General features: G+C 46.1%; 1 protein-coding gene across 2 annotated transcripts in view; it reads left to right on the forward strand.

Annotated features, from left to right (window-relative positions):
* The window catches only part of NPAS2 (neuronal PAS domain protein 2), a 183,158-nt gene extending 178,918 nt beyond the window's left edge, over window positions 1-4,240 (forward strand). For both annotated transcript variants that reach the window (XM_064268493.1, XM_064268494.1), the window contains 2 exons: window positions 740-920; window positions 3,632-4,240. In XM_064268493.1, coding sequence (XP_064124563.1) covers window positions 740-920; window positions 3,632-3,814 — 364 coding nt within the window. In that variant the 3' untranslated portion in view covers window positions 3,815-4,240. The remainder of the gene's footprint in view (window positions 1-739; window positions 921-3,631) is intronic.
* The last annotated feature ends 7,926 nt before the right edge of the window (window positions 4,241-12,166 follow it).

A 12,166-nucleotide genomic window follows, 5' to 3' on the forward strand; every position in this document is an offset into this window, starting at 1 on the left:
AAGACAAATAACATCTCTAAAATAAAAATATAATGCAAAATATATATTCCCTATGTTCTCCATGGAAACCCTGGTGGCGTAGTAGTTAAGTGCCATGGCTGCTGACTAAAGGTTGGCAGTTCGAATCCACCAGGTGCTCCTTGGAAACTCTACGAGGCAGTTCCACTCCATGTTACACATTTTTTATCCAAAAAAACAACAACAAAAAAAACCAAACCCACTGCCATCGAGTCGATTCCAACTCATGGCAACACTAAAGGACAGAGTAGAACTGCCCCATAGGGTTTCCAAGGAGTGCCTGGTAGATTCAAACTCCCGACCTCTTGGTTAGCAGGCATAGTTCTTAACCACTACGCCACCAGGCTTTCCATATTTTCTGTAGTGTCTTTAAATGTCCACACCTTGTCCCTAGAGCTTTCCTAAATAGCCTTCCTCCCACCCCCTGGAGTCCCTGGGGCTGCAAATGGTTGATGCACTCGGCTGCTAACTGAAAGGCTGGCAGCTCGCATCCACCCAGAGGCACCTCAGAAGGAGGCCTGGCGATCTGCTTCTGAAAAACCAGCGCTTGAAAACCCTCCGGAGTGCAGTTCTACTCTGACACACTTGGGGTCGTCATGAGTTGGAGTGAACTCAGTGGCAGCTGCTACTGGGACTACACACCCCTCGTGAATGGGCCATTGGCATCAACTCTCCTTCTTAAAGGTCTGTTTTCTCCTCCTTCCCGGGTAAAACCAAACAGGTATCAGCCGAGCCAGGCGGTATTTCAAAACCCCGACGTGCGCACCTCCAGCAGCGGCACCTCAGCCCCCGTCCTGCTGATGGGCCAAGCGGTGCTTCACCCCAGCTTCGCCAGCTCCCAGCCGCCACCCCTGCAGGCTGCGCAGGCCCAGCAGCAGCCGCTGCCGCGACACTACCTACAGGTGGGCGCGCGGGCCGAGACCGGGCGGAGGGCGGCCGGGGCCACACTGCACATCCCAGGTCCAAGACATGCCTTCACGTTGTTCTAATCCCCCGTGCAGACGCCGAGCCCCAGAAAGACTCGGATTTGATTGTTTGGGGAGCGTTTTGTTTGGTTTTTATTTTTCACTGTGGTGAGTATACGTGAAAAAGTAACACTTGCCATTTCAGCGTGTCTGTGTGTCCTGCTCGGTGACGTGAACTGCTGTCTTCATGTTGCGTAACCATCGCCACTGTCAGCTTCTTGATCATTTTTAATGCTTAAAGTTTATAAAGCATGAGAAGTCAAGAATCAGCTATTGTGCCTCATATGGTTAGGGACCAAAAAAGTCCATTTTTAAAAGGCGACTTTTATCAAGATTCTTCCTCTCACGGTGTCCGTACTTTTTAGAGTAAAAGCCAGACCTGGATCACTCTGAGTGCACTTGGACTTGTGAGTGTGTTTATAGGCAAAGTTATACAAATATGAAATTGAATCACACTTGAAGATTTATCAAACTTAATAAATACAATGCATGGAAATTGAGGTTTTCCAGGAAAATTTGGGGTACATTTACACATGGACACTATTTGTTGTTATCACTGTGTGCCAGCAAATTGATTCTGATGCATAGCAACCCTATAGGACAGGGTAGAACTGCCTCATACGATCTTCTAGGCAGTAATCTTTACGGGAGCAAATTGCCAGGTTTTTTTCTCCCTCAGAGCAGCTGGTGGGTTCAAACCACTGACCTTTTGGTTAGCAGCTGAGCACTTAACCGTGGCACCACCAGAGGTCCTTGGACACTACTTAGAAGGCAAAAATGACTTCAAGCAAGTGCCACACACACTGGAAGGAGGGAGGGGGAGACCACTGGTTTGGTGGTTCAGATGGGACAGAACCACCCATCTGCTTAGGTTCCAGAAGGGCTCCCAGGCTTCCCTGGCCGTCCTCCCTGCCCCCCAGCACCCACCCCAGGACAGAGGATGGCTTTCCCTACAGCCCTACCTGCCATGCCTGGGCATCCAAAGCCACAGGACAATGTGCAGTGATTAGGATGTTTTGAGGATGGCAGGACAGAAATGAAAAGAGCCATTTTTGAAGGTCTAGAATGCAGTTTATCGTCACAGCTGCTAACCTGTCTGGTATAACGTTAAAAATCTCCCTGACCTAAGCATTCCAAAACCAAACCCGTTGTCATCGAGTCGATTCTGATTCATAGTGACCCTATAGGACAGAGTAGAACTGCCCCATGGAGTTTCCAAGGAGTAGCTGGTCAATTCAAACTGCCCACCTTTTGGTTAGCAACCGTAGCTCTTAACCACTGCGCCCTCAGGGCTCCAATCCAAGCAGAGTGGGAGTCAACTCAAGATTTTTGCCTTCCAAGTGACAGCGTCACCTCTAACAGAAGCTCAGTGGTGCAGCCTGGGAAGAGATAAGCATGATGGCTGGACAAGATGATACATAGTTAATGGCACTGAACTGTGGACAAAAAGATTGTTGAAATGTCAAGGACTTTGTTACATTTACGATTTTAAAAAACAGTAATTAAAAGAAAAAAAAAAAGATTCTTACTTTGGAATCTTATCCATTCCCAGGATTCAGAAATGATTTTGGATGGGAAACGAAGACGTGACAAGGCAGTGACAGTGCAGGGGACCCTTGGAGGCCACCCATGTCTCACAGCAGTAGCAGCTAACACACTTGCAGGCACCTCTGCTGTGCAGGCTGCCATGCTGAGGATGCAGGGTGCTCTTAGACGTGCACCTGCTCCAGGGACCTCACGGTCTAGCGTGGGAACAGGCGTATTGCAGAGTGAAGTTGCTTAGCAACAGCAGGCCGTGTGCAGCCTGCCAAGGGACCAGCCCTGGGTTAGTGCAAAGTGATGTCTTCAGGGAGGAAGGGGGCTTGCGGATGAGGAGGGCTTGGGAAGCATCTGCTGCAGAGCCTGGCACCCAGGAGGTGCCTGAGATGTAGGTGATGTGTGCAGGAAGGGACAGCATTCCAGCTGGAGGGGCAGCCTGCACCAAGGTGCAGCAGGTGTGCCTGTGGCCGCTCTGAGGACAGAAGATAGCTGGGTTACGTGGTGGAGATTTCACACAAGGGATTAATAGATGAGGCTCAAGGCTCCAAAGTTAGTGCCTGACCAGTTGAAGCCTGTAAACTTCACAAGAAGATGTTTCCTGGCAGATGCTGGCGAATGGCAGTATTTGGAGGTAGTGATGGGACCAGGGGCCATTGGTGAAAAGTATCCAGAGGACGAGTGCATTTGTAACCTGCCCTAGAGATGATCTGCCTGTGGTCTTGGGTCCCATCATTCAGAAATACACAAGCTAGACGCAAATCATCGGTGTGCCTTCTAGAAACCCTTCCCCACAGCCTCTGCTCCAGTCCCCCCAGGGCCAGCAGGAGCCCCTCATGTTGCCAGAGTTTGACTTCAGAATTCACTCCATTCTTGGAATCTTCCAACTCCCAGCATCACGTGGAGCTTAAGGTTCCTTCCTCCCATCCCACAGCCCCCTGAAGTCCCCCAGAGCCCCTCTCCACATGGGATCCCCCCACCCGGCCACCTGAGGAAGACAGTCCTATAGCCCGATGGTATCGACGTCACCACCACCCCAGCCCCGGGACAAGAGAGCTGGGAGACTGGTGAATCACAAAACTGCCCTGCAGCCCTTTCTGTTTCCGTTCCAGGTACAGACACCAACCTCTCTGCGCAGTGAGCAGCCGGACTCCCTACTTCTCCCCACGTACTCGCACCAGCAAGGGGCCCTGGGCTACCCCCCACCGCCCCCACCGCAGCCCCAGCCCCCTCACCCAGCGCGAAGGGTCAGCAGTCTGTCCGAGTCGTCAGGCCTCCAGCAGCCGCCACGGTAGTGCCTGGCTCGTCAGCCGGGTCACAATCAGCTTTAACCAATGGACCAGGCGGGTGGCCGTGGGGGCTGGGGAGAGGAGTTTAAGGCCTCGGCTCTCGCGCACAGAGCATACATTTCATAATTCCTTGATGGTAACCATCTTGAGTGCTGCGGCTGGCACCGCGGGGGATGGCCAGGGACGTGGGCTCCGCAGCTCTGGGACGCACCCTACAGCCATACCTGGCCGTGAACCGAGTGTCCCACGTAAGCGTTACTCAGTTTACCTTTGGATCCGGCGCCTCCTGCTGCGCCCTTCGGAGAGCTCTGGCAGACCCGGCGTCCGCACCAGCCGGTCGGCCCTGGCCCTCCATCATCTCTCCTTGGCGCTGGAGAAGCACAGGGTCAGAGGTCTGTCGAAGAGAGCGAATAAAGAGATTATTTTTCATTATTTTTAAGTTGTTTTTGTTTTAATTTGCACAAATGCACAGAGGAAATAACTTAGGCACTTTGTTTAAAAAAATAATAAGGTCTCCTGACTTCCTTGGGAGACCACAGTAACAAAAACTGCCCACCAATCAGATAGCAAAGCTGGTCATCATTAATCCAGCCACAGGGCACACCCTCTGGCCTAAACCCGGAGGGAACAAGGCTCTGCCCCACAGCTGTGCTGGTGGAGGCGTTTTCCCACTAAATGTAACACTGGACTCTTTCCTGTTTACTTCCTTAATTGCGACTACAAAGGCAGACTGGAAGCAAAGCACAATCTTGTGGCCGATGATCCGGAATTTTGTTGCAAGCTCTAAGAAATAAGGAGAGGTTCCCCAAGCCACACAGGCCTGTGGGAGCCCAGGTCCCCGAGGAAACCCCGCCACACGTCGGCCCTTGGAGTGAGAATGCTGCATCTTTCTACTTACCTTTCATGATTACACCCAGGATTGGATTTTCCTTTTAAAAAAATGCACTTTGCTTTTTTTGTATGTTTTGTTATGTTGAGATGTTTCTAAAGAAAAGATTTTATGTAATTATAAGACGAAGCGTAGTGAGTTGTACAGCTGTTGTAATAATGATCTATTTCTATATGAAATAAAATTGTACGGATTACGTGTAAATTATTTTGTATCTGAGACACCGGTTCTTTTCCCAAATACAAAAGTATAAAAGTTTTCTTGTGTTTTTCTGTGAGTGGCCATTTTGTAATAAATTAACAGATTTGTACAGTACCCTCTGGAGGCGGCTTCTCTTCCGTGTTACATATGCACGCAAACCTCTTTGCATCAGGAAACACTTTTTTTTTTTCCCAAGATGATTCTAAAGATAATCAAAGGTGTGGAAAAGGTGGACGCAAACAATAAATAAGCCAGGCAATGGTGTTTTTTGAGCGGCAACGTATGCATCAACGTATTGGGTCTCTGATTTTTATCTAGTACACCAGGAAAACAATGGTGTACTAGAAATGACAGCAAAAAAAAAAAAAAAGTTCCCGGAAGTATCTTTCAACCTTGTTTTCTTTTTTTACTGGTTGCCATTGAGTCAACTCAGTCTCACAGTGACCCCATCTATGTCAGAGTAGAACTGGGCTCCATAGGGTTTTCAATGGCTGGTTTTTCTGGGAAGAAGATCTCCAGGCCTTTCTTTTAAGGGGCCTCTGGGTGGACTTAAGCCTCCAACCTTTTGGTTAGCAGCTGAGAGCATGAACCATTTGCACCAGCCAGGGTTCCTCTCAACCCTGTAGACAGAGATAATCTGGGGAGATGACCAAGATGTTCTCCACCAAACCACAGCCCGTAATTACACCCATCTGGGCTGGACTCCCCTAGGCTCTGACTGCCAACACTTAGATATCAGTGATGTGACAGGGTGTGTGTGTCTGTGTGTGGTATCTGTGCACACACAGGTTAGGTTGGGAAGGGGTACACCTCACCCAGTGGGACATACCAGCATCACCCGGGAGGCTTCTGCCCCCTATAGATGTCCCCTACCACCAGGGGCAGATTCACCAGTAAGCAAGGTACGCACAGCCTTACTTGTGTTTACTTACTAATCTACAGTGAATGTGGTGAAAAACAGATGAAGTGGTTCACTAAACCAAAAACCAAACCCATTGCCATTGAGTCAATTCCAACTCATAGTGACCCTATGGGACAGAGTACAGCTGCCCCATAGGGTTTTCAAGGAGTGGCTGGTGGATTCAAACTGCTGGCTGAACTACCAACCTTTTGGTTAGCAGCCAAACACTTAACCACTATGCCACCAGGGCTCCAAATTGCTCATTAGAGATTAGTAAGTAAGCATAAGTAAGCCTGTGTGTACCTCGCTTAGTGGGTAATCCGGCCCGGCCCGCCACTTCCCATGAGGCTTCACTCGGCTGATTTACGGGTGCCTGGTGCTGTGGGTTGGGAATCACTGAGATGCCAATGACCGGCACTGCCCTTTCCAAAAGTATTGGCCCAAGAGAGTTAAGTTCCTTTCCCTGCTCCTCCATGGCTGTACCTGTGTACCTCCATCTCCTCCTCTGTGAAATGGGGCTAGCTCCTCTCAGTGGTGTGACCACTATCAGTTTGGGATGGCATAAGAAGGCATTATATAGATGCATCACAAAGGATGTTCCGTCATTCACACAGCTTTGTTATTATTCCCGTAGCTGCTAGATTCCTGGGGAAAGGTAGGTCAAAACATTTTACATGCACTAGGAATACTGACTCTTTCAACTATAGGAACCAGAAATGACCCCCTTTTTAAACCAAAGTCTGTGAAACTGGATTAACTTTTAAAATTTGACTGTCTTGTAAATTCAAAGGTTTATATATCTGAATTATCTGAATAACAGTTTGTATTTTAATTGGCTGTCACAGTCTTTCTAAGTAGAACAAGATTTTTAATGAAAACCGGTTATTTATTGTCCTAGAATTTTCTAGCTGGAAGCCATTAAAAAAGGGTGGAGTATACCCTGCTACTAGTTCAGTTTAAAAAAAAAAAAGCTTTGCTTAAATCTTGCACATGTTCAGAATTTGGATAAACTCAGAAAATTCTTATTGTGTAATGTTTTTTTTAAGCCCACGTACAACATGAGAAGTTTAATTCCTAAGTTTTTGATTCATTTTGCTCATTAAAAGACTGTTTTGCAACCCTGTCTGATTTCCAGAAAAACCATGACCTTTCTGTTTGGAAAACTATAAAGTCTTGGCTGATGAGAAGCCAGTAAAATGTGAACTCTGGAATACACCAAGTTTTAGAATGTCTTAAACCAGCTCAACTAAAATTTATTGCCTTCTGTCTCTAATGACAACTAAAGTTCATTAAATTAATTTAAAATTTGTTTTCATACATGCAAAATCATGTACGTACCTATATGTATATGTATGTACATATGTACATATACATATATATGTACATATACATGTATGTGTATATATACATGTATGTGTATATATACATATATATTTAAATATATAATAAAACACATAAGGGGCACAATTGTGGATACTTCTTAGACATAACCAAATACCTCATCCAATTGGTTTTTGTATCTGAAGGCTTAGGACCACAGTCTCATGGGACAACTTGGTCAAACCGGCATAATATAGTTTATAAAGTGTATGTTGTACATCCTAGTTTGGTGAGTAGCATCTGGGGTCTTAAAAGCTTGCAAGTGCTCATCTACAACTCTTGGTGTCTACTCATCTGAAGCAAAAGAAAGAAGGAAACCAAAGACTCAGAGAAGAAACTAGTCTACAGGACTAGCAGTGTACCTAAAACACAGCCTCATCTACCCTGAGACCAGAAGAACTAGATAGTGCCCAGCTACCATGACCAACTATTCCGATCAGGGATACAATAGATGGATCCTCACAGAATGAGAGAAAAATGCGGAACAGAACTCAAATTCTTAAAAAGTCCAGACTTACTGGACCGGTTGAGACCAAAGGACTCCTGAGACTACGGCCCTGAGATTCTCTTTAAACCTCTAACCAAAACTATCCCCTGAGGTCACCTTTTAGCTACATAACAGATTGGCTCATAAAATAAAAGAGTATCACCCATAAGTACTGCACTCCCTTAAAAAATCACTTATGTGAGACTAAACGGTCAACTATTACTGTAAAGCAAATACGAGAAGGTAAGGGGGCAGGGAAACTAGATTACAGGAAATGGAACAACCATTGTGAAAATATAATCAATGTCACTGAAAAATTTGCATTGAAATTGTTGAATAGGTACCTAATTTGCTGTGTGGAGCCCTGGTGGCCCAGTGGTTAAAAGAGCTTGGCTGCTAACCAAAAGGTCAGCAGTTTGAATCCACCAATTGCTCCTTAGAAACCCTATGGGGCAGTTCTACTCTGTGCTATAGAGTCACTGAGTTGGAATTGACTCGATGGCAATGGGTTTTTTGTTTCTTTTGCAGGGGGGATTTACTGTGTAAACTTTCACCAAAAACACATGAAAATATTATTTAAAAAAAAAAAAAAAGAAGTAAAGCCACCAAAAGTGGGGGCCCAGTGGCAGATAGGTTTTGATTTAAGAGGTTGTTACTCTATCCTCTGACCGTCAAATGAGAAGCGATGGGAACACCCCACCTTGAGACCGGGGGTGTAGGAAAGGACTGATGGTGCTGTCATTTCTACTTTTACTTCTTCCCCCTTAATACCAAATAATTGTTAGTATTAATAATAATACATTTGAGGCAGCTAACAAACACATGAGGAAATGCTCATGATCACTAGCCTTTAAAAAAAAAAAAAAATTTTTTTTTTTTTTCTTTTTTGAGAAGCGCAAATCAAAACCACAATGAGATACCATCTCACCCCCGACATTACTGGCACAAATCAAAAATACAGAAAATAACAAACGTTGGAGAGGCTGCAGGGAGATTGGAACTCTTATGCACTGCTGGTGGGAATGCAAAATGGTACAGCCATTTTGGAAAACGATATGGCGCTTCCTCAGAAAGCTAGAAATAGAAATACCACATGATCCAGCAATTCCACTCCTAGGAATATATCCTAGAGAAATAACAGTCGTTGCATGAATAGACATATGTATACCCGTGTTCATTACGGCATTATTCACAATAGCAAAAAGAATAATAAGTTTGGGTCAAACAACAAAAAAAGAAATTCAGAAATCAACAGAGATATTCAAATTTGGTATATGCATAAACTTGTTTAGTTAATTGCAAGGCAGTCGTGGTGGCACCAGCCCTGAAACTGCCTGCCTCCCAGCTTCTTGTCAGGTGAGACAGTTAAATGCATCCACTGTGCAAACCTCTTTGTCAGCAGGTTAGGTGTTAATTGCCTCGGTCTGGGTATTTTCTCATTCAGTATGCCAGGCATTAAGCGGGCCCTGGAAAATCAAATGCTTTTTAGTTCAGGAAAATTTCTCTTGAATTCATCATGAAATTTTAGAACTTTAGAGATAAAGAGAAGATCCTTGTCATGAGCTGAATTGTGTCCCCCCAAAATATGTGTCAACCTGGTTAGACCATGATCCCCAGTATTGTGAGGTTGTCCTCCATTTTGTGATTGTAATTTTCACGTTAAAGGGGATTGGAGTGGGAATGTAACACCCTTGCTCAGGTCACATCCCTGATCCAATGTAAAGGGAGTATCCCTGGGGTGTGGCCTGCACCGCTTTTTTTTTAAATAATTTTTATCGTGCTTTAAGTGAAAGTTTACAAATCAAGTCAGTCTCTCACATATAAACTTATGTACACCTTACTACATACTCCCACTTACTCTCCCGCTAATGAGTCAGCCTGCTCCCTCCTTCCAGTCTCTCCTTTCGTGACCATTTTGCCAGTTTCTAACCCCCTCTACCCTCCCATCTCCCATCCAGACAGGAGATGCCAACATAGTCTCAAGTGTCCACCCGATGCAAGTAGCTCACTCTTCATCAGCACCTCTCTCCAACCCATTGTCCAGTCCAATCCATGTCTGAAGAGTTGGCTTCGGAAATGGTTCCTGTCCTGGGCCAACAGAAGGTTTGGGGACCATGACTACCGGGATTCTTCTAGTCTTAGTCAGACCATTAAGTTTGGTCTTTTTATGAGAATTTGGGGTCTGCATCCCACTGTTCCCCTGCTCCCTCAGGGGTTCTCTGTTGTGTTCCCTGTCAGGGCAGTCATTGGTTGTGGCCAGGCACCATCTAGTTCTTCTGGTCTCAGGATGATGTAGTCTCTAGTTCATGTAGCCCCGTCTCTTGGGCTCATAATTACCTTGTGACCTTGGTGTTCTTCATTCTTCTTTGATCCAGGTGGGCTGAGACTCGATGCATCTTAGATGGCCGCTTGCTAGCGTTTAAGACCCCAGACTCCACACTTAAAGTGGGATGCAGAATGTTTTCTTAATAGAATTTATTTTGCCAGTTGACTTAGATGTCCCCTGAAGTCAGAGTCCCCAAACCCCCGCCCCTGCTTTGCTGACCTTTGAAGCATTCACACCACCTTTTATCTTAAACAACAACAAAAAAAAACAAACCCAGTAACCTCGCATCGATTCCAACTCATAGCGACCCCGTAGGACAGAGTAGAACTTCCCCATAGAGTTTCCAAGGAGCGCCTAGTGGATTCGAACTGCAGACCCTTTGGTTAGCAGCCGTAGCACTTAACCACTACACCACCAGGGTTTCCCCTTTTATCTTACAAGAAATAAAAGGAAACGGAAGCGAGCAGAAGGTTGGGGACTGCGTACTACCAAGAAAGAAGCACCAGGCGCAGAGTGCGTCCTGTAGAACTGGAGTCCCTGTGGCTGCGAAACTCCTTGGCCAGGGGAAGCTTGATGACAAGGACGTTCCTCCAGGGCTGACAGAGAAAGCCTTCCCCTGGAGCTGACGCCCTGAATTTGGACTTCTAGCCTATTAGACTGTGAGAGAATAAATTTCTCTTTGTTAAAGCCATCCACTTATGGTATTTCTGTTACAGCAGCACTAGATGACTGAGACAATCCTAAAAAACAAAGAAAATAAAACAGGCCACAAAAGATGACACACGGCTTCTTAACAACTGTACTGGAAGATGGAAGACTGGGAGGAGGTTCTGGGTCGTTCACACAGCTAAGCACTCCAACACTAGCCAAAGGCTGGCGATTTGAACCCACCCAGAGGTGCCTTGGAAGATGGGTGTGGCCATCTGCTTCTGAAACGTCACAGCCTTGAAAACCCTATGGAGTGGCCCTACTCTGTACACATGGGGTTGCCACAAGTTGGAATGAACCTGGCAGCAAATAGCAACAATACTGCAAGATAAAAGACAATTAAGAATGCCTTCAAAATTCTAGAGATAAATCATTTTCAACCTAAAATTTCATTCAAACCAAAATATTTTTAAAAACTGAGGGCTGAATAAATACCTACAGACATGACAGGACTCAAAAGCTTTAGTTGCCATGCCCCTGTCCTAAGCAGCCACTATGATGACGTGCTCCTGAAAAACGAGCAAGTTCATCAAGAAAAAAGAAGGCACGGCACCCGCAGGATCCCAAGGACTGTCTCAGGATCTCTGCACTGCTGACATCCAGTCCTCAGGCCTCTGGCCAGCTCCAGAATGGCCCTGCTGGGCACTTCCTCAGAGCTCTCATGTCATATTTAACCCACTCGTCCAGCCTGGTGGCCCAGTGGTTAATCGTCTGGCTGCTAACCAAAAGGTCAGCAGTTCAAATCCACACTAGCTGCTCCTTGGAAACCCTATGGGGTAGTCTTACTGTGACCTATAAGGTTGCTATGAGTCCAAATCAACTCAACAGCAACAGGTTTTCATCCAGCCTGGCTATCCACTGCTTCCTCAGCTCCCCCGCCTTTGGTTCTCCTCCCCTTTATGGCCAAGAGACAGAGTAGGTGGGAGCAGCGCCCCAGGTGCCCATACACACCCTTACCCCGCCATCTGCCTCCCTCCACTCCCCACGACTCCTGCAGTGAAACTACTTTTGTTGAAATCACTGATTACCTCCTGTTTGCTGAATCCGATGGATACATCTGTTTTTGCCTTAAACGCTGCAGTGTATAGTATCTGTTGATCACACTGCCCTCCTTTTGGCTAGTAAGAGTATTTTCAAATCATGACACTTTAATTACTTTTTTTTTGGACACTTAAGGAGCCCTGGTGGTACAGTAGTTAAGCACTTGGCTGCTAACTGAAAGGTCAGCAGTTGGAACCCACCAGCTGCTTCGCGGGACAAAGATATGGCAGTCTGCTTCCATAAAGATTTACAGCCTTGGAAACCCCATGGGGCAGTTCTACTCTGTACTATAGGGTCACTAGGAGTTGGGATCAACATGAAGGCAGTGGGTTTGTATTACTAAGAGCTGAGCTTTGCAGTAAACCACAAAACTTTTTGCAATGCGTTATATCTATAAAATCATTCTGCTCCTCCCCAATCCCAAT

The sequence above is a fragment of the Loxodonta africana genome, chromosome 15, assembly GCF_030014295.1.
Source record: "Loxodonta africana isolate mLoxAfr1 chromosome 15, mLoxAfr1.hap2, whole genome shotgun sequence".
Taxonomy (NCBI): Eukaryota; Metazoa; Chordata; class Mammalia; order Proboscidea; family Elephantidae; genus Loxodonta; species Loxodonta africana.